We start from the raw sequence: 23,798 nt of genomic DNA, 5'->3' as shown, positions 1-23,798 counted from the left end.
GTTGATTACCAATTTCTAAAGAAATATTATTGTCATTAGTTGCCAACGAGCCTAGAAAATAAACAAACTGACTGTTTCAATTTTATATTTTTCTAGTTTGCTGTATAGCCGTGATGTCACATTAATAAAGAATAAACCTGTGTTCATAGTTTCCGTTCAACGTTAAAACTGACCTTTATCTGTTGCTGTTTTACTTACAGTCTAGAATACATGTAGTGTTGAAACATGTGAAATTTACGACTTTCAACACACTTATTAACAATGCGATTATACCTGAACAAGATCTCGTGTACTGTGTAGGCCCTACTTTGTTTCCTCCCCTTGTCAACATGTGCGTAAATTTAATTGCTGTCAAGTTAGCAACTTGATACAGCGAATTTGTGTGTTTTTCTCATATGAACTGGCACTTTTATTACTCGACTAGACCCACTATTGCACAGCTGCTGTGTCGATAGATTGATTGACTTAACTGTGCACGTTTAATTATGATGCGGCCGTTAATTGTATGATCGATGTTTATGTATTGAAGTTGTCAGTAATTGCTACAATTATCTATCTAAAATCTATGTATTACGTAGCTTGGGGTGTTTTCTAATTTCCCTGGACATGTTGCGGGTATTCATGTGGAGAGGATCGCAGCAGCTTCCTGTGGAATGCGATAAATATTCTTTAATTTAAAATAAAAATTCAGCACGATCCGTTAGTTCTGCTGTTCTCATATTGTGAATGTGGACTTATAAATAAAATATTGTATAACATCATAATTTTATATTAATTGGGAGATTTATAGAAATATGTAGGTATTTTGTTTTCTTTTCGATCTTATAGACTACCTTTACTCACAAGGTGGGATTCTCCAGACATGAGCTCATGGCGATTTCTCAGTTAAAAGTCTTACTGAAAACGATCAGTTTCCTCGTCTTATGTTAGACGAGATTCGAAATCACGATAGTGATGTACTATAGTTATGATGCACACTGCGGCCGCATAAAATAAATTAATAATAATAATAATAATAATAATAATAATAATAATAATAATACCATTATTCTTCAGGAATGTTAGACCAGATGGTCCCTTTCGATAAACAAATCAATGTCGTGTTACACGTTTCTAGTTCTTGCAAGCCTCTTTTTCTTCTCGGTTGATAGTAAAATTTGTAAAAGTAATACGCATTTATTCATTCTTGTACCATGTAAACCTATCCAATTATGCTTGCATCTATCCCTTTGTCGAGAATGGGAGTGATTTGTAGTGGCTGGCGAATTTAATGTCTTTTAACGGAGAATTTATCTTGTGAAAAACCTTTTCAACTTCATGCGAACCTAGAGCCTATAAAATTAAACACGTTTACTTGTTTCAATGTTATACTCACCGTTTTCAATTTTGTAGAAGAAATGTTGTTATCGAAACCTTACATAGGATTTTTCAAAATAAATATTCCTGTTTGATAGTTATTTTCCGAATTATTTAGAGTAGCTACTTTATGAGTACTTCTTCATCGACATGTAACAATGATATGTCAGAAGAACTGTATAAAACCATATCTATTCTTTATTTAGAAGCGTTTTATACAGAATAGTTAATCTAATCACAAACTTCTTCAGACAAGACAACTTAAATTATTTATATGATATTATATTATTATTTATACGAAATACTTAATCATTAAACTTGGTTGTTGAGATAGTTTACGGTAAAAATTGACACAACTACCAAGCTACATTTTTTAAAGTTAGAGATAAAGTGCTTTTCAAAATGCAGAACATGACTGTAAGTATTGCCATTGTTATTGCGATATTCACTTACAGTACTAATTGAATTGTTCAGTAGAAAAAGGACCCATCTATACTTTTTCTGAAAATGGTTTTATTGCATTAAAATACAGTCCATTGTGAGACGCACACATTGAGTGAAAGAGAGATCCACTGAAGCCTTGGTTTTTCTGAACCGACCTTTAAGTCGACTCCAAGCCTTTTACAGTTTGAAGGAAGTTGTGCTCAGTATAGGAAATAATAGAATAGTATTCAGTTTTTTCAATCTTCTGAAAATGTTTAATTTTTTAGATGGGTCCTTTTTCTATGACCTATTCAATTACTGTAATATTTATAAACACAGCTCGCGTATTATCAAACACGAGTTATCGGCAGTCAGTAGGCTTAGTTTTTCCTGCTGTTAATCAGTCCAGTAAAAGGTATAGTCAGACATGACTGACACGTTTACTATATATGTATTACTATACAACATAAAAGTTTTTAATTCATTACCAACAAACACTTCTTTTAATGACACGTCCATTAATTAATGTAGAATAACTTTGCTGCTGCTATTTTACTGCCACTGCCACTGCAACTGTCGCTGCTGGTATTACTACTGTTATTACGGGTCTACTAATTATTTATTATTATTATTATTATTATTATTATTATTATTATTATTATTATTATTATTATTATTTTATCATTACTATTGCATAAAATGCAGGATGAAAATGTATATGTGGTTTGCAAAATACCATTTAGTTTCCATTTTACAATAAACTGGTATCATACAAGTCATGGACAACAAGTGTATGTGCAAAGGAATTTATTATTTAATTGCACAGAGAAGGGATACAGAAGTGTTATTTCAATACTGGTAGTATGACTTGTGTGCAGAGCACTACAAATCCCACAATTAACTATTGTGAATGCTCACATTTAAATACATTTATTTTAACAATATTTCCGTTCTTGTTTTCGTTGTCGTTTCCGTTCCCGGTTTATTGTGAACTAGCCTTTAGATTCTACTGGATTATAGACGTTCACATTGTACGGAAATTTGTCGAAACGGGCATTTATTCCACTCGATTTCTTGCGGACTGCAGTGTACTTTTTCCCGTCATAATAAGATTTAAGTTACATACGAGAAAAAAATATAACTGTGTATACCATAGATGTCCAATTGTAACTCGTACGAGGTAACCCCTGGCGTAAACAACCCGCAGCGCATATTCTTTAAGATCGTTTTTTCTATTTTATATGGAAAGTTATTGACCTTTAGCACTGCATGCTTGATGTGCAATATTTCCTGGTTCTAGCCTAAGCGTTTGAACACCCATGATGTATACACTTCAGTCCGGACGAAATCGACTGAGATCTTGACCCCTTACGCGCTACTCCAGGAGTAGGATATTAAGGTGAATATATATTATTTTAATGTACCGAAGTACATATGATATTTCCATGCAGATATTCTGCGTCATCATACGATGAAAGAGTAATGGAACGGAGAGAATTTTTCTCCGTTCCATTACTCTTTCATCGTATTAAGGTGAAGATAAACAATAATGTATCCGCAACGGAAAGACATTTATAAAGTAAAAATAAAAAGAAACGTTCGTATTAAACGCTTATGATTTTGAATAAATCTCACAGATTGTTATAAATCTGATTCCCATGTTGTCAATCGAGTCCCCTGCATAATGAGATTTAAGTTACATGCGGGAAAAAATCGAACTGTATATACACTTCAGTTCGAACGAAATTGACTCGAATAAATGCCCGTTTCGAGAAATTCCCACACCATATGAACGGACCCTTACCTGGGTTTCCGAGATAAAGTGGATTCTTCTAGACATTTGGTTAAAAGGGGCTCTGCACGAATTGTGACGCAGTTTTTTTGTACTATATCATGCAAATATAGTAGCCTATCCATCATGTCGTGAAGTGATATATAAGAAGTTTGACGTCATATATGGTTGAAACAAGTTAACGCGCCCTTAAGGCACTGTTTTTGTGTCCATTGAGCAACCTCCTGGTCATGGTCATGGTTCTTTTTACAAAGGCCTACTGCAGATCTACGACACCCTTCTTCCAGCTCTGCTTCCCTCCCGGGGATAGATAGACATTTAAAATTCAGCGCCTTCGCCCGGGTTTTGAATCCGCAAACCCTGTTCCAACGACCATCTTAGTGGCAGCTAGAGCACCGAGAAATAACACTTTCACGGAATACCTGGTAGCTAGATATTCCAAGGTTTATATTATTCGTAGATATTACTTCAAATTACAACTCACATGCATCACAACTCACAGCGTTTAAGGGGTTAGGTATAGCTTACAGCAGTAAATTTTTTGGAAATATTCAACATTTTTTCCTCCATTACTGTATCTTGTACAATAATTAAAATTGGTATGTGTAGAACACTGTCCTGCTATATGAAAAAAAAATTACGATTAAAAAAGAATTATATAATATATTGTGACAGCCACCTCGAGACTCGAACACGCGTCCCGCAAGAGTCTCGCGGGAGTCGACACGGGCTCCACGGAGCACTGGGGGGCGGCGCGCGGCATGGAGAGGAGAGGAGAAACGGCGGCATTCTGGGCCGCGGGAGAGAGGGGAAGTAGCAGCTGGTGACTGAGCGGAGAAATCCAGTGAAGTCTGGACGTCTGTGGATTGTTCGCGAGATCGCGAACTCTCCAGAAACTGTGGCTTAGTTATAAATACAACGCGCAAGTGAACGTCAGTGAGTCAGTCAGTCAGTCAGTAAGCCAGCGTTGTTACAGGCAGATTTGGACAGTAAGCGAGTTAGTGAAGCCAGCTTCGAAACCAGAGCGCGACTTGAGTTGTGTCCGTAACTGTGGCGCCTGAAGCCCGGAGTTCGAGTGCAGTGGACCGCAGTTGGAGGACCTGAGTTCGAAGTTCAGCGGATCGTCTCTGAAGGTCTGGGGTTCGAGATTCTGTGAACGCGAGTGACTGAGCTAGAAGAACTAGCCAAGAAAAACGAGCTGTGAACTGAGAACTGACAGTTCTGTGTTGTAAATAGTGCTTTGTGAATATTAGTTAAGATTAACAGTTCATTGTTGTTCGTAATAGTCCAAGTAAATTGTCATTGTCGTCTGTGGAGTGCACTAACGAATACTGTGTTACTGTGTGGAGAGCAAATCCCATTGTTGACGGGAGTGAAATTAAATTGTAGAAAGTGAAGAGTTATTGTTGAGATAATAAAATGACATTGTTGTTCAGTATAAAAATTTACAATATATATATATATATATATATATATATATATATATATATATATTCCAAAATTCATTATGGTGGCATTTCACTGTGCAGTGATGAAACGTTTCCCTCATAACTCATAAACTTGGTACCTTTTTAATGTTCTCTCGCTTTTATTTTATTGCTGAAACTCTCGTTTACAATAGCATGCTCTTTCAACTACATCCCTTAACAAGTAATATATATTTTTTTAATTTTGTGTTAGAAGAGAATACTGATATTTGACAATTTTTAAATGAATTTATTTTTTATCAGAAAACCTATCAAAGGTAGAAAAGTGATCTTGCATCATATTGTAGATATGACATGCATAAATACACATAAAAATTAATCACAGAATGTTGGATAATTTTTTAGTTACGTGGGAAACGCTTCATCACTGCACAGTGAACTGAATTTTGGAAAAAAAGAAATAATAATTCTTCGTAAAAATATTTTTTTCATGTAGCAGAAGAACAATGTTTTACACATGCTAATTTTCATTATTGTAGAAAATATAGTAATGGAGGAAAAAATGTTGAATATTTCCAAAATTTTACTTCTGTAAGCTATGCCTAACCCCTTAACACAAACGTTTCTTTTTATTTTTACTTCATAAATGTCTTTTAGTTGCGCATACATTATTGTTTATCTCTACCTTAATATCCTTCTCCTGGAGTAGCGCGTAAGGAGTAAAGATCTTCTCAATCAACATAATCATCGCTATTAGCCCATCATCCAGAAAATGTAGCCTATATATGTTATGTAGCCTGCCTATGTTCCGGTCTCGTGAAGTTTAGAGGATTATAATTCAAAGCATCTTCTCCTAAGACTTCAAATATATTTAAAAAAATGGGTGTATTAATTTCTAAATACTGTTATCAATTTTCCCAACTTTCCCTTTCCATCTGTTTCCATATAGCCTACAATTTAATTCACACATTCAATTCCTACATGCACTACCTTATGGTAGATTGTAGTAACTGCCTTCATTATCCTTTTTTCGATATTCCTCAGACGCTCCTACTGTGCAAGACGCAAACGTGCATCTTCATTTACGCAAGACTGATGATAAAGAGTCAAGTGATGAGATGAAATGGAAAACGGGAATATCTCACTACAACTTGTTTCAAACTCTTCGACTCACTGCGATATGAACTGGAAAGACTGACGAAAGAGTGCAACATTGTAATAACCCAGTCAACGATGTTTAATATTAATAAACATTGAGGAAATATTACCTTACGACAAAAAAGATTGAAATGTACTTCACCCGAATTCACAAGGTCCTGAACTTTCATTTTTTGTTCATTTATCAGTTTTCACTTGAATAAGATATCAGAACGAATAGGATCAAGGATCTTTGGAGAAGTGAGCGATGGCTGAGCCCGGTTCGATCCCGCAACTGGAAACCAGTTCCGTAACAAGAGCCGCTGACATTAAGCGGCGCATTACAGCGTTTACTACTAATTACAATGCCAACTAACGTTTCATAATTAATATTATAATCAGCCCCATTACAGCAGCATTACGGCGGCGTAGCGTTGCGCGGCTCAAATCTTCTCCAACGCACTGACTACGAATTTCACGGTTACCAACGAGGCCAATATTAGTACCCGGTATGGTACACACATCTTTCTTAGGGAATATATTCATGCCTTAATGCACATACACACAAGCATAGCCGTCTTGGTATCTCAGTCGACAGAGTGCTGATTTAGCGCCCCAAAGTCGTATTTGTGATGGACAAAACTAATACTATGAGGATTTTTCTCGAGGTTTTCCGTTTTTCCCTCGTTATTACATCATTCATTATCCGTATCGAAGAATAGGGCACGACTTGTGTCTGAGTGACTCCGAATCTATCGTCCTCCATAGTGAGAACTCCTTGCGGTTTATCAAAGATTGGTAGATGGCAATAGGATTGGATTCTGAATTACTTATACATCTGCATAAGCGGCTCCAGAGATCCTCCCTCATTCTTGCTTGACTAACGGCGTCATGACGACATATAATATAAATGTTAGGCAAGGCAGACCACCAACAGAGACGTATTTAATGACTGGAAAGAAATTCACGATGTGGCGAATGGTGATCCTCTTTAGCCGAGGTAGCACAATTAATTGACACACAACTCATTCCATCATAGATGCGTAAGAAGCGTATTTTGGCTGAAGTGATTAGGGATGCTTCATGTCCTTTCCTATAAGCAACACTACATACATACATACACACATATCTACACATACATACATGCATGCATGCATGCATACATGCATACATACATACATACATACATACATACATACATACATACATACATATATACCCATGCATACATACATACATACATACATACATACATACATACATACATACATACATACATACATACATACATACATACATACATACAGTCCACACCTGTGGAGTAACGGTCAGCGCTTCTGGCCGCGAAACCAGGTGGCCCGGGTTCGAATCCCGATCGGGGCAAGTTACCTGGTTGAGGTTTTTTCCGGGGTTTTCCCTCAACCCAATACGAGCAAATGCTGGGTAACTTTCGGTGCTGGACCCCGGACTCATTTCATCGGCATTATCACCTTCATCTCATTCAGACGCTAAATAACCTGAGATGTTGATATAGCGTCGTAAAATAACCTAATAAAATACATACATACATACATACATACATACATACATACATACATACATACATGCACACTTTTGAAAACCTAAATTGATAGCTTTTAGTTTTTTAAATATTAAATGGTGGCGAACTTAAACCATGTCAAGTAGCGTAATAGACAAGTAAACCCGAATAGGCCTACATGTAATTTATTATGTCAATTTAGAAAATTGTAATCTAAATGGTATTAAAGTTAAATTGTAGGTGAATATGACAATCTATCATAACAAATCTTACGCTCACTATTTTCATATGTCTTCTGTCGCATTAAGATTACAAATTTAGTACTTCTTCATTTTCATTTATTATGGTTGAGTTCGAGCCAATTCTTTATTTGAAAAGCCAATAGAACAAATTCAGAATTAGTTACTTATTACAAAAAGCTATTTTTGTTACTTATTTTGCACTATAAATGACGACATGAAGCGTGTTGGCTACGTATTACAATATTTCGATATGCTATTTTGCTTGATCAACATATCCGATATCATGTTGTAAAAGTTAAAACTTTTGATTAGTGGAACTGTCGAAGCGAATGTAAATACCCGCGGTTTATGTCCCTAACAATTCATTACAATCAAATTAATTTGGTACCAGTAACAAGAGATTTCACGTAAACATTAAATAACTAATCAACTTACAAACTCGGGGAACAGTTTCATTGCATTCCGCTTTGTGTTGTATTGTTTGATGTTGCAAATTAATGCTGTTAAATCCTAAAATTATATTTTCAGAATGTATCGATCCAACAGATTCTGTTCGCCGCGTACAAACTGCGCTCCATAGACTAATTTTTATAACATTCGTTTTGTGTAATGATTAAGCTTACAGCCACAACGGCTTCTACGCGACTCACGTCACATTGTGAATTCAGTACAAGGTACTTTTCTTTCCTGAAGGTTTGAATATGTTTATACATATATTTAGGCCTGTTATCCATATGTAGGCCTAATGATTGATATACTTGATTAATGACAATATTTCTGGCATGAAATAGGATTATGTTTAAGCGACTGTCACTTTAAACAGTATCTAAAATTATAATCGCATAACGACTCTTTGAGTAACATGACATTTAGGTAAGCACTTTTCAAAATAACTGGTAAGCTTACTCATAGAAACATAGAAATTACGATCCGTTGAATCACATGCAGTTCTCCGTGGAAATATAATTTTAATGTGAGGTAATGTTATTCCTAAATCGAATGTAATATTTAGCCATGAAACATTTTCTGCAAATGATACAATGTTTAATTCCTGTAAAGTGGTAAAGATATTTGAAGAGAAGTAAAGGGATGAGGTGTGAAGAATAGAAAGTGGAGCAGGAGGAAGAAATACAGCACAAGGGAATAAAATGGTGATAGTGGTAATGATGATGATGATGACGACGATGGTGATAATGGAGATGGTGATGTAGAAGAAGAATAAAATGATGGTAGTAAATTAATAATAGGCTATAAAAATGTTATTAAAGTTGGTGGCGAAGGAGAAATCGTGATTGTTCGTATTCAGGTCGTCCCCTGAAGAAATTTATCTTCCGACACCATTGTGTAGAATTGGAGCTTTGAATACTTCTGTGATAGCTGATCCCACTTAGTGTTAGCCTAGTAAAATAATTATTACATGAATCGGAATAGATGTAAAGGAACAGGCCTATTTAAAGTTAACTATCTCGATATACAGTATTCTCGAAGTGGTTGATGAAAAGTGCTATTGAACAGTCAATAACAAGAATTTTTCCCCGACAAACAATGTATGAAATCCAGCATATTCAGATATTTGCAAAATGTAAAAGTTGTTAAAAAAGTTAATGTTGGTAGAGGTTATCTTAAGCATCTTCTTCAATGCTGCCATTATCTTAATCATCATCACTATCAACCTCATTGCACTTAATCTCTAAGCTTCTCTTGAGTGTTAAAGAGTTCAACAACTCAGTAAAATTCTAATCAGCTACCAGCGTAGCTCAGTCGGCAGAGACATTTGCCTACTGATTCGGAGCTCCGCTCGAGCGTGGGTTCGATTCCCGCATGGGCTGACTACCTTTTGGTTTTTTCGAGGCTTTCTCCAACCGTAAGGCGAATGTCAGGTAATCTACAGCAAATCCTCTTCCTCATGTCGCGAAATATCATCTCGCCATCACCAACTCCATCGAAACTAAATAAGCTAGTAGTAGTAGTCGTTAAATAACCACTTACTAAGAACATTTCTAATCCAGATTTTGTCAGAAATCATTGTTTTTGACCTTCTCCTCAAACCAGTGCTATTTTCACGTACGAGTACCTATCATTTGTGTGTGTAGTATGGTCGCATAGTTAGTATGTTTATTATTCAGTTCAAAGTTGGTGATTTCAAACTTGTCCGAAGGCGAAAAATTACTGAGAAGAAAAAGAAGTAAAACCGGAAGTCGTAGATTTTCTTCAAGTAAAAGATTCTGTCGTAGATTTTCTTCAAGTAAAAGATTCTATCTCTAACTAGCAGTGAAGTGGGTAATTTTTTCACAGTTTCTCTCGCACGACTAAATTCTCTTCTGGTGGCCATTACGCCCTCATTGAGGAGAGTGAGTCTCTTCATATAGAGAACCTTAAATGCAAAAACTAAGAAAGACGTCACGTCGCGAATCGATCCGGCTTGTGCGCTAATGAGGAGCGAGTTAACTGATGCGAGAGCAGCCCGGACGAAAAATCGCGCTGATCATCGGCGTCGGAATGTACGAGGGGCTCGTGAGCCTCAATAATTGCGTTATACATACTGTATAGCTGTCTCAGGAGAGGTGTTTCTGTCATATGGATGGTGGTTTAGTGTGTAAGAATTAAAACGCTATTAAATTTGAACAACAACGTCTTAAGTGTTTTAGTCGAGAATTAAAATTATTTCCCATTTTTAGATAACTTAATAGGGCCTATTATTGCCTGAAATCAACTTTTAATTTGTTTGAACCTCTAGTAAGTGCATGTAGGCCTATTCTATACATTTCTAATAAGAAAGTGTTCCAAACTGAATAATAATTGTACGGATACTACATGTTCATACTGCTGGAACAAAAATTCAGTTAACACTACATAATGCAACAAGTGAACAAGTTTATTAAGACATGGAGACAATGTAATTCTTAATTGACAGTAAAGGATCTCTTACAATTAGGTTTAAACTAACTAGGTTCATAAAAATCAGCCAAAAACATACAACCAGTGTAACGAAAATCAGTAATAAAAAACATATGGCACTAAGCAAACTAACTCTTCATGAAAGTGTCTGTGTGGCTTCGTTAAATGTAAGTGTTCTGTGGTACAATTAATGCGTACTTCGTATGCCCGATAGTAAACTAACGGCAGCATTGAATTCATTATAATGAATATAAAGTTTGATTAATAAAATATGCCAAATAACAAAAATTCTGTCTTGAAACAAGATTGATGGAAATAGTGGACGAACACCCTAAGTTATTATAATTTGAAGATACATACAGTAGGCGTAACATGCGTTACGTTGCATAAGAAAAAATTGAAAAGAAACAGTGTATTCTTGTTATTATTATCATAATAATAATTACCATTAGCATTATTATTATTATTATTATTATTATTATTATTATTATTATTATTATATTGTAAATTTTTAATTACATTAAAATTTTAATTCTATATAATATACTATATTATTATTATTATTATTATTATTATTATTATTATTATTATTATTGTATCACTTGTGCTGGGCTATTATTGACCTATGGCTGTTGACCAGCACATTAATATTATAATAAATAAATAAAAACTATTATTACTACTACTACTATTACGAGTATTATTTTTTTTCAAATTGTCAAATAGTCCTAATAATAATATGAATTACACCAATGCATGAAGTATGTTCAATAACAAAATCAAAATCTTGACAACCCAACATTTTTATACAATACTACACTTTAAAAATTAGTTCAAAAATAATCTGTATGTAATTCAGAAAGTGAATTCGTAGTTGATCAGATTGTTTAAAAAGAGTTTCAAGAAAATCAAATAAGAAACGAAATTAGTTTCATGAAATTGGTTACATGATGTTAATTTCATGAAGCAGCTTTCCTATTATGACGAATTCCATACACATCTGAAATGTGGGCCACAAAATTTCGCGTAATACAGGCCTACCATGTTGGTTAGATTTATAGGCTACTCTTTTGAAGTATAATTAAACAGTTTTCGTTATACTGAGCAGTGACTGACTTCAATGGCGCAAAACCCCGCAATGTGGAAGAGTCCTACTCTTGAAAGGGGTTTGAAAACCGCGTTTCATAGGCCTATACTAAGAAATAAAAGAAATTGTATGTAACTATAAACTTAATAACTAGAGAAGATTTAAAATTCAAACTTGTTTTGAACCGTTGCAGGTGCGAGTGTATAATGGTGATCTCGGTGATGAATGGCGTTTAACGATGGCTAAAACTAAGACTACTGAAGAAAAATCCTATTGCATGCATTGCGCTGTGCATAATTAAGTCTTGTTATTAATACGCCGCGCCGGTAAAGTTGTAAGGGAAGTAGAAGATTTTATGTTATGTTGTAAGAACTATACCCATTTTTGTTCACCTCCTTGTGTCCGTAATAAGGGAAACTTGTGTTACACTAAAGAAACGTAATCATCTCGATGTGCTGTAAACCTTAGATTCTTAAATACAATGTTTAAAATCAATAAGAAAGTTCCTTTGGCTAGCACAAATGTACGTGAAAAAAATGAAGTGGCTGGTTAATATAATTGAAAAAATGTGCAAATAACTTAAAAGGAAAGAGAACTGATTATAATAGTTCGAAGAAAGGAGCAATTTTACTTTTTGAAAAATGGGTAGGCCTGTCCAGACAGTATTCACACGAAAAAGAAAGACAGAAAATTTGTTAATGAGTTGTGTGTGAAGACAGGTATCTTTGTGATAATAAACTAAATTTCAGGAGTAATGTTTCTAAATTGTTCCACATAATGCATGAACAGCTGGTAGACCTGTCCAGACAGTATTCACACGAAAAAGAAAGACAGAACATTTTTTTATGAGTTGTGTGTGAGGACAGGTATCTTTGTGATAATGAACCAAATTTCAGGATTGATGTTTCTAAATTATCCCACATAGCATGAACAGCTGGTTTGACAACTTCTCAACGTGATACAATACCGCAATTTTATTTGAATTTCCAAGAAATTTCATTCAATTAACTCAGGATGACATTTTTAGGCAAAGCTGATGAAATAGGAAATTAGTATTCAAAAGTTTGAGATGATTTAACAAGAATACTAACGTAAAATGTAATTCTTTAACCCAGCTGTACTCAGTTTTGTACGAGTAGTTACGCCACTCACTGAGTTTGCGATAACCCGCCAAGCATGGTGAGGTATTATAACTTATGATCAACTAGCAGCGTTTGGATTTAACCAGTGATGGCTGGTGCAAACGAAAGGTATCATTTTAGATACAAATAATGATCGGCATCCATGGGCTAAGTCTCCTTTGGAAAACTTCATGTGCTTTTGTGAGAGCTTAGTTTCACACGTGAACGAATATTTTAGCAGCGGGAGAGTTCCAATAATTTATTACCAATGTTCCAAATTACTCTTAAGAACATGTAACTGTTATCTCGGAACCCACAGTCTAGGGGTAACGTGGAGGCGTAGTAAGAGAGATATTATGAGTGCAAGACTTCGCTCTTTTTTTCCTTCGATTTGTTTGTAGGTATGTTGTTCTTTCTGTCTGTTTATACATCAAGTATTATAAATAATTTAGAACAAATATAAAGGAATAAATTAGGTGCAAAATAACCATTCTTTCTCTAGTCCTGTGAACCAGGCGCTGTCCTAGGCGAACTTAGAAAAATTTACGCTACAGAAAATTGGTATTTTTTGTGTCGAAGAGTGTACATTGCAACAGTGTAAATTAAATAATCCCTATTCCAATCTGTATTCTGTGGACTGCAAAAATTATACACCATGTGATATACACATTTTAAACTCTAAACTTCCAGATGTGTATTAGAATATACGAAACAAATTCAAAATAATGTGCTTTTAGGAAATAGATTAATAGAAAACAAATCAATCAAATTTATCAAATTACTCATCGTCATCCAGCAAGTGTATTTGTCTGAAATCGGCAATAATATCAGTCATTGCAATTGTATGCTGATCCTTCAAATTCTCGTCTGTAAATCTGGATCTCGATTTTGATTTACCCATTTTCGTATGCGAAAAAAATCTGTTCATAACAAAACTATATAGATTCTGGTATATTAATTTATAAAGTTGTTTATACATGTTCAAGCCAACAAAATTATTATAGTGTTATTTTGTAGACGGATAACTTTTATCTGCAAATCTAATCCAACAAAAAAATGCCTCTTTCTAATGAGATTTCGCAAGTGGAAAACAATATCTATTATCCAGACAAGCTATGTGATTGCTTGGGAGACTGCGAAAGTTAAAATCCGTATGAAACATATCTTTGTTTCTTTTTTTTTCTTTTCTAGTTCATTTTGCACTTAAAAAACATACAATGTGCATTATTCGTCGGTGGGGTCATGCGACATAGGCCTATATTAAGAATAATTTAATGTGTCAAAATGTTACGTTTCCACTGTTAAACTTTGCCTGGTCACAACACTGAGTACGGCAAACATGTCAATCAACCCGTAGGAGCGCGGTTTCAAACACTCGAACCAAAGTTCTACTTGTGCACTGTTTGGCCATAGCTGCTTTAACCCAAGTTTTTCAGAACTTTTCATAGCATATATTCATTATTTAATGTTATCTATTTCGTTGACTTTCGCTGAAAGATCATTTCCAAAACTTTAATTGAAAAATTATTTTCGAAATGCAATGGGACAAGGAAGATTATTTGATCTGGCTTTGCTCTCAATGATTTCTGAAGAAGATAATACAGTAAATTGATATTCTGGTATTATTACAATATTTTTCTCATTCGGAAACAAAAAAGGAACTGTTCGGTCCAAAGAATAGTAGCTTTGTCCCTTACCCATGAACATTAAAATGGTAATTAGTTACTTTATTTTTATGTTCGCAGATTAACTCGTTTTTATTTCACACTTTTTTTTAAACATTAGGCAAACGGAAAATTTTCTTGCTTTTAAGGAATCAAATTAAAATAAGGAGTCCAGGATTTTAACTTTCGGAGAGCTATAAATTGTAGATCCGTCATTTATGCTAGGTTGCCCCCGCAGTGGTATGTGTCAACGTACCAGCTCATAAATATTGTCGCACAGCGTTGTAGCGAAGTTTTGTTCACCCAGTATTTCGAAATAGGGCCTAATGAAACGACTGAGCTAGGAGATCAAGCCGGTAAAGAAGCAACATCACTCTAAACAATAAATAGAAATACTATGAATTTATGCCTTGATAAATAAGACACATGGAAAGTTATCTGAAACAATGAAAGGGTTTCACATCCGAACAGTAAACTCCACTACACAAGATTAAATTCGACGGGCAGCCTCTCACTAGATTTCTGAAGTGACGAGATCAAATTATTATCACTAGAATCAGAATTGACCACTAAAAATTGAGTCGTCAATATTTTCTGCTCAAAGGTCATCCCCCATAGTGTACTAAGTTACATGCAATATCAGCCTCACCATGAAGCACATCACCGAGAACTGTAGAAACTATCAACATCTCCCCAGAAGAGCTAAATGCTATGAGAAACTGTGTAAAATCAATTACATTTTTCAGAGATATAAAATTTTGTATAATCTATACTTGAATGTTCAAGTAATATAGACTATAACATAACAGTTTGTTTTTAATCTTATTAAGTATTCCCCATAAGACCATGCAATCAGCCGACTATAAATTAATCCTATTAAAATAATGAAAAGGACGCAAGATCATGCTGAATAATTATTGAAATAATTGAAAGCACTGCAGATCGGGAAGTCGCTTGTTGGAATTTATTGGCCAATAATCAGAGATCTATATACTCGTGAAATTTTCTTCGTTATGAAAAATTAGCTACACTTACTGCTTGAACAGTTTTATTTCTAGATCGCTCCGTTCCAGGTATTTGTTATTTAACGCGCTGTGTCAACTACTGGATTATTTAGTGTCGATGGGATTGATGATAAAGAGATGGTATTTGGCGAGATGAGGCCGAGGATTCGCCATAGATTACCTGACATTTACCTTACGGTTGGGAAAAACCTTAGAAAAACCCAACGAGGTAATCGCCCCAAGCAGGAATCGAACCAACGCCCGAGCGCAACTCCCTATCAGCAAGTGAACGCGTTACCGCCTTAGCTACGCCGTTGACGCCCAGGTCTCTTCCCAGTGTCACGCATGTTACAGCTATAGTCTGCCTACAGTTTCGTGATGTGTACCTGAAACGCGGTTTGCGTGACACGCATTCTGTAATTCGAGTTGCCAGTTAAAACGTCGACGAGCAGGAAGCGGCATGATTTGAAGATGTAAAGCCTCACGGGAGCAGACTCCACCCCGTTACCTCGGCTTAATTCAATTAAGAGCAGCTTTTAAAGTACACATGTTGTGTTTTCAAAAAGCTCATAATTTTGTAATGTGCTGTGATAAGTGCAGAAGTCGTCATTCAAGGAAATTCTCTCTAGGGCGACGTTGTCAAGGATACGAGACAGACGCGAAATTTACCCCTACATTCCATTATACTCCTATGCATTGTGCCCACACGCTTTGAGATGAATTCACTTCATACTGTTGTTTATCTCTGCAGAATTCTTCAGACTCACACAGACTTGGGTGGAAGCAGTTGTCCATATTGAAATCTCATAGCTGTCTCTTGGGAGCTCGCTTCTAAAGTCTAATTCTTCCATGAACGCATTATACAGTATGTACTTAGGCATACATACATACATACATACATACATACATACATACATACATACATACATACATACGTACATAGGCGTACCTACATACATACATACATACATACATACATACATACATACATACATACATACATACATACATACATACATACATACATACATACATACATACATACATACTGTTCTGCCCATGGACAGATTGTTCACTGCAAACTCAGCATATTCTCCAATCTCTTAGTCTCCGCATATGATTAATATATTTTAATGTCGTCTATCATCTGATACCTTCTTCTGCCCCGAACTCTTTTCCCGTTCAGCATTTCTTCCCGTGCGTCCTTCCGTAGACAGTTTCTTCTCAGTCAGTGACCCAACCAATTCCTTTTTTTCTTTCAGATCAGTTTCAGCAACATTCTTTCTTCACCTATTCTTTCCAACACAACTTCAATTCTTATTCTGTCTGTCCACTTCACACGCTCCATTCTTCTTTATATCCACATTTCAAATGCTTCTATTCGTTTTCTTCATTTTGTCGTAATTTCCATATATATTATATTATATTATATGATATGATATTATATTATATTATATTATATTATATTATATTATATTATATACTGTATGTGATGTGATATATATGGTGTGATATAATAGACCTATATGCTATGATGTGATACATGATATATGATGTGATGTGATAATCTATTTGATTAATTATCACAATCCACAATCGTCAATCTTCAAGGATGCAAATGTTTCTTTTTTTTTTTCTCCAGTTCCGTTGTCACTCTTATGAGTACGCTTGTAATGTTGGGCGACCGATTACAAATGTTGACTGATGCATGGTACATACTCCGGGGACGTGAGCTAGTACGAGGACATTGACTTGGTTCTGCGATCGATTACGGCAGGCATGTCAAAACCCTGCACATTGTGCAATAGTCTCTGTGCGATGTGCACTCTCTATTCCCCTACCTGGAGGGAGTGAATCGCCTTGGAGGGGAACGCGACAGGGCTATACATACCTGCAACAGCATATCAGCTTTTCTTTCAGTAACTCAGTTTCAGTACGGGTACTGATTTGGCTGTGTCTGTGAATGAGTTATGATAAATAAAGTGAGAAGTTCACAGATAACGAAGAAGGGAAATTATGAATCATATAACATAATTGTTATAATGTTTTCCTCAGCCAACAATAATTATTTTAAAATGAAAGGTTTTGATCAGCCCATGTCGAGGAAATAGTGTTGTGACAGTTTAGATCAGATTAGTAAAGTTAATCGGTACTTTCACGGCAAAACGAACTTGACATTAGCGTTGTTCTAGAGTCTGTACTAACAGTCTCAAAGATTAGACGACTTACGACTTTCATTTCATAAGCTGGTAAGTGATGAGAATATTGTGAGGAATACATTAAGGCTCTTGAGGTTGTAAGCAACTATTTGCAAGGCGGAAAAAGTTTCTGGAAAAATATATAATGGAAAATTTTCCGTCTCACGTCATTATATCATGTATGCTAATATACTTACATTAATAAATCTTTAAACCTGACATAAATAGAATATCGTGGCTTCACAGCTTGTGAACTACACTTTAATTTCTTTCAGTAATGCTTCCAACTTGTCAATACTTGCTCTCAACATTTTCCAAATAAACTATATGTGAATTAAATTCTAAACTTAATTTATATCATTTATTGATATTAATGTTAATTTATATTGACATACAGCAAGGAAATTATTTCAGTGTAAAAACTTCACAATGTCCTACTGCATGTAATTAATTGGGATTATATTTTCTTTAACATTTGTGTACCGATGGTCCCAATAAATAATAATGCTTGCGAACAATGAAAGAATAGAATCTATTATTTAAAATAATTAGTAACCTTCTACGTAAAATGAAATACTGTGTTCGTTTTTTGTTGTTTCGAAATTACTGCATTATTTTTTTCTTCAAATACTACATAAAAATCATTTTAATAAATTATGTTTTACAAACCACTACTTTGTCAAGTATAACTGAGTAAGTCTAAAGTTTTTTTGTATTACTATAGTCAAATGTAGACACTGATAAAAAAAACCTGTTTTTTTCCCTTCTGCTAAGTGTGTTTATAATGTCCAAATGTCTATTTAATCCAACCCTAGAAGCGCAGAATAGATTATTGTACACCCCTCCAGCTAAGAACTGGTAAGAGCAACCCTTGAATGATGCAGTCCGCACAGACCGGTGATCCGCGCACATAACTGCACATTTAAGGGTACTATTCATAGACATTTCGCAGCACGCGCTACGAACGCACTAAGCTAGCCCCGGCTATCCACTGGTTACTTGTACAGAATTCAAATCATATCCTATCGTTAACACTGGTTTATGAATACGAAAAACACTGATCATCCACCGGAAACCCGCGCTAAAAATGTCTATGAATACGGCTCTTAGAGTCTGATTTCTGACATGCCTGGATTACGGGAATAACAAGGTGAACATAAACGAATCTGGACAGCTCTAAAAGTAAATATAAGCTATGTACATAGCATTACAAAGATATATATTTACTCGCACGTCCTTTGGTTATGTGCAGAAGAATTATCATAGAATTCACTCACATTCACTTCAGAACACTCACCGAATTCCGCTGCAAAAATATGCGCCTGAGAACCTTTAACCTTCGGCATTATTATTCAGCAGGCACACTGTTCACGCATGCTAGGATACTGACTGGTGAACGGATAGTAAACATGGAACCATCGTAACGCACCCTATCGGTCCCCAACTTTACAAGCCGACTTATGAGCATTATGAACTGACAATTGATTGCGATTTGAATGCATTTTTTTTTTCAAAATAACAATTTGCATACTGTTACAATAACATTTGCCTGCAAGTTTTTGTTAAATAATGCATTCCGACTTTAATAGTGTTATATATAGGCCTATATATATATATATATATATATATATATATATATACTCTGAGGTTTTGGCTGATATGTACATTTATTATCAGGCAGTACATCTCACTTGACGATATGTATCAGAGGAAGAACAGTTGTTTGTATGCATCTGAAGTCTGACTAGAGTAATATGTAGCTAGTGAGCGATGTATGCAATGGAGGGGGAAAGGAACTGGCCACCCTACCCCATTATCTTCTGGCCTAGTTGCCTCATAAGTGGTCCCTGTGGGGAATAATTAAGCAGCATGTCTCAAAACATTGATACGAGTACCAAACAATTGAAGATTTGAAACAAACTGCTAGGGAGGCATTCAGGGAAATCACACCGCCTTTGCTGCGGAAAATTTCACACAGAACATGGCGCCGCATCATTTTGTGCCGCGACAATGATGGTGCCCATATTGATGTTCTGGATCACTAAACAAGCTGGAACGTAAAGTATCAACCATCTGCTATGACATGTTCAAAATGGATGCACATCAACATACAAACAAGGGGGGGGATGATAAAACTTTCGGACCTTATGGTACTTTGAATGCTTAAGTGATAGTAGGCCTACTAATTTGATTTGGCTGTTATGTCTCCCTTAGAATCTGAAGACATGGCAACCATTGAATCCAATAATTATTCTTGTGCATTGTTTCACATCAAACCTGTAACTCTGTTAGTTAATCGCATGAGACTAAGGAAACCGGAGTTCGATTCCCGAGAAATCGTAAGGTTTTGGTGGCTAAACGATTAAGATGCAGATTTTCTTGACTCTTTCAGTTTCTCATGCCATTCTCTTCCCACTACAAATCAAGTATATCGTTTCTTATTTATAAGCTGGTGTCGTGATTACATCGTGTAATCACAGACATTTAAACGGGTACGAGAAGTTTCCTGTACATTGCTGTGTTTTTTCATTCACGTACTATAGGCAAGCAGTGGCGGTATCGTGTCGCTATACAAACTCTGTCTCTACAAGAAGTAAGAGGTGGTTTCGTAAAGAATGAGAAGGAGAACTTTTTTGTCGTTCTGTCGGACAAAATTTGAAGAGTCCACTGCAAGAATGATGGATGTCATTTGGAATACATTTTGCAGGAGAAGCAATTGAAAGTTTGAAATGCTTAACTGTGATTTTCCGATCATTACTGGACAATGACTATCAGTGTTAATGCCATATAACTCTGTATGTACATTCTATATGTCTTAAGCTATGCATTGACAGTCTTGGTTCATTTTCGACAAGAAAGTGACATCCATCATTCTTGCAGTGGACTCTTCATTTATTATGTTTACTTTGCCCAACGGTTCAATTAGAAATATAGAGAAACATTAATTGCCATGCTGAATAATATATTATTATTAAGTTTATTATTATTATTATTATTTTATTATTATTATTGACCACTAAGTTTGTGTTTCTATAATTCTTCTGTACGTGCATGAATATTGATATTTTTAGATCTTCGCCATAGAATGATAAAATTATTAGGTTTTACCTCAATTTTAATCTTCTTAATCTTTAGATGAGGAGAACTATTTATTAGTTCTTCATTTAATAATAATATTGTAGAAAAACTGATTCAATATTATGTGCCAACGAACTGTTAAACGCCAGGAATTGACATGTCTTAATCATAGCCAGGAAGAGAAAGATGAGATAAATAAATATAAGAAAGTCAGCTACCTAATGGGGTTTGAAATATCTCGTGCTCTAAAGCCTTTTAATGGATCAGAATTTCTCAAAAGAGTAACGATTAAAATAGCTTAAATAACTTGTCCATAAGAAGTTTTTAATTTTGAAAAAAAAAAAACTACGAGTTTCTTGATCAAGCATCGAGAGAAGAATTAAAAAAATTCCTGATTATATTCAAGAGGAAGGTTAAAAAAAGAAGCAAGAAAAATCGTATATTATCCTGTGGCGTTTGATGACAGCAGTGACATGACTGATACAGGAAAGCTTGAGATTTTTTATCCGCGGGATTGATCAAGATGTTAGAACAGGAACCACCACAGGTTGTAGTTTTCCTGCCAAGTATCTTTCCTCCGTCTCCTTACTTCATAGGCTGTCTGTCGCATGTAATCACTGCAGCTCGAGTTTTGGTCACCGCTGTTTTAAATAAATAGTTATTATCGTTATCTTTTACATCTGAAACTAAGTATTCAAGTCGGCGGTTGTTCTGTGATCTTCGGCCGTCTCGCATAATAATCTTTACATTAGTACTTACGTTCTAATAAATTACTGTAGCTATTTCTGATGGCATTCACCCACTTCTGTTGCTGGGGACATTCGATAGTTTCTCAGGTTGATTCTTTGTGGCACAATTACTTTAGCTATACTGTTTTCGCTGTAAGAAAAATCCTAATGTAAACATAAGCACGTGGTTGTCATACCCGTGATTGGCTCCCAGTCGAAACTCACACGACGCAGGAGAATATAGTTCTATTTGGAAACCGTAATCTTGTATTATTTGAAAATAAAAAAAATTGAATTCTAGTTGTTAAATATGATGAAACATTTAACTTCACTCATATGTAAAACGCTATGTAAAAGAAAAACTACTTTTATATTTTGTTATGTACTATGAACGCGGATGAATACCGAAGTAATACCGAGGTAGTCTGTTCTTGAAACAAGCTGGCGTCACGTAAGCACGTGATACTGAAGTATGGCTTCTGCATCCTCGGTGTGTGTGGTTAATTCAGTGGCGTATACTGGTTAAAGGGTTTGGGCTACCGCTGACCCTATTATTACACAAAATATATCTAACAATTACTTTAATTTTAATTACTATGGTAAAACTAATAATACAAAATTATTACGTTATGTTATATTATAAACTTTTTCTTTTGTAATTTCCTTGGGCTACCGCCGGTAGCCCGCAAAATACGCCTGGTTATTAAACATAAGAGTGGAAACCCTCTCAAAAGCGGAGAAAAACAAATAGTCTTAAATGTATATAATAAGTTAAGTGAGTTTTAATTATAATAATTATAAAATACAGTAAATGTTTCCTAAGCAAACGAATATATAGTAGTGAGGTTAGGCCTACTTGACGAGTAACGGGAAATGTTTAACATGAAACAGAATGTACAACAGTAGACGGGAACATGTACTGAGAATCTATGGCGCCGAACAGCGGCCAATGAAGCCTCACTTCAGTCAGTGCTATTGTTTATATTAGGATTTTTCTTACAGCGAAAAGATTATACGTCAAATGTCTCAAGTTGCCACTCACTCAGGTCAGTTTGGTTCTCTGTCTCTCTCGATCACTTCAAGTGGTTCTACTCACCCGAACTGGTTCGTTCCGAGCTGCCGCTGTGCTTGGTTTCCTCGCTGAGCTTCCTCAGCTGCTTCTTGTGCTTCATCCGTCGGTTCTGAAACCAAGTCTTGACCTGCGTCTCAGAAAGGTTAAGCGCGTTGGCCAATTCGACGCGCTCGGGTGTGGACAGGTAGCGCTGGGCCTCGAAACGTTTTTCCAGCCCCGTTAACTGGTGGTCCGAGAACACTGTGCGTGCCTTCCTCCGTCGACAGTGCTTGGCGCCCAGGTCGCCTGAGCCGCCTGCGAACAGGCCGCCGAACCCGAGTCCTGTGGGAATGTCGGAGACAGTTGTTAGTGCTGACATGCTGACAGACACATATTTCAAGGACAAGTTATTACATTACCACACCAAAAAACGTAACGGATAGCTATGGCTGGTTCTGTCCACTGCAGCATTAGTTCCAATAACAGACCTCTGAGTCTCTTATTTTGTCGTAATGAATCCAACTTTTAGAAGCTCTTGCAGAAATCTCATTAATTTGACAATCAAATAACGAAATTGTCATAGTAGACTACTTTAAAAAATTAAATTCTTTTATCGCATTAATTATAATTTCTATCCATTACTTTTAAAATTAGTATTGCGACGTTTTACGTGTAAATGATTCTAACACACTTTGAAGAAAATATACTAATGTCAGCTGGAGTATTAAAAATAAGCAAGTTACGCTCAATTAAATTTTCATATTCTGCAGATTTAGCAAACTGAGGAAACTTTCACCGTCATCTAAATGTACAAGAGCCATTTAAATAAATTAATTAAAACAGTTGAGAACTCTTGCTTCCTCAAGTTAAATTAAGTGAGGGGTTCCGCAGTAAAACATGATAAGTGACGTTTTAGTGTTTTGAAGTTATAGGTAGGTAAACATTTACACATGCAACAATTTGTATAGTTACCAGAAAAGTAAAATCTGTATACTTGTGCCATCTGTTGGAAAACTAACTACTGCATTAGATGCAGACTCTAAGGTACCATA

At 35.5% G+C, this 23,798-nt stretch overlaps 1 protein-coding gene across 1 annotated transcript in view; it reads right to left on the bottom strand.

The window, feature by feature from the left end:
* LOC138706086 (brain-specific homeobox protein homolog) overlaps positions 1 to 23,798 on the bottom strand; it is a 58,196-nt gene that overhangs the window by 12,666 nt on the left and 21,732 nt on the right. Inside the window, exon 3 of the mRNA XM_069835026.1 lies at positions 22,792 to 23,088. Coding sequence (XP_069691127.1) covers positions 22,792 to 23,088 — 297 coding nt within the window. The remainder of the gene's footprint in view (positions 1 to 22,791; positions 23,089 to 23,798) is intronic.

The sequence above is a fragment of the Periplaneta americana genome, chromosome 9 (assembly GCF_040183065.1).
Source record: "Periplaneta americana isolate PAMFEO1 chromosome 9, P.americana_PAMFEO1_priV1, whole genome shotgun sequence".
Lineage (NCBI taxonomy): Eukaryota > Metazoa > Arthropoda > Insecta > Blattodea > Blattidae > Periplaneta > Periplaneta americana.
The sequence above is the reverse complement of the archived record's forward strand: the minus strand, read 5'-3'. Positions and strand labels throughout refer to the sequence as shown.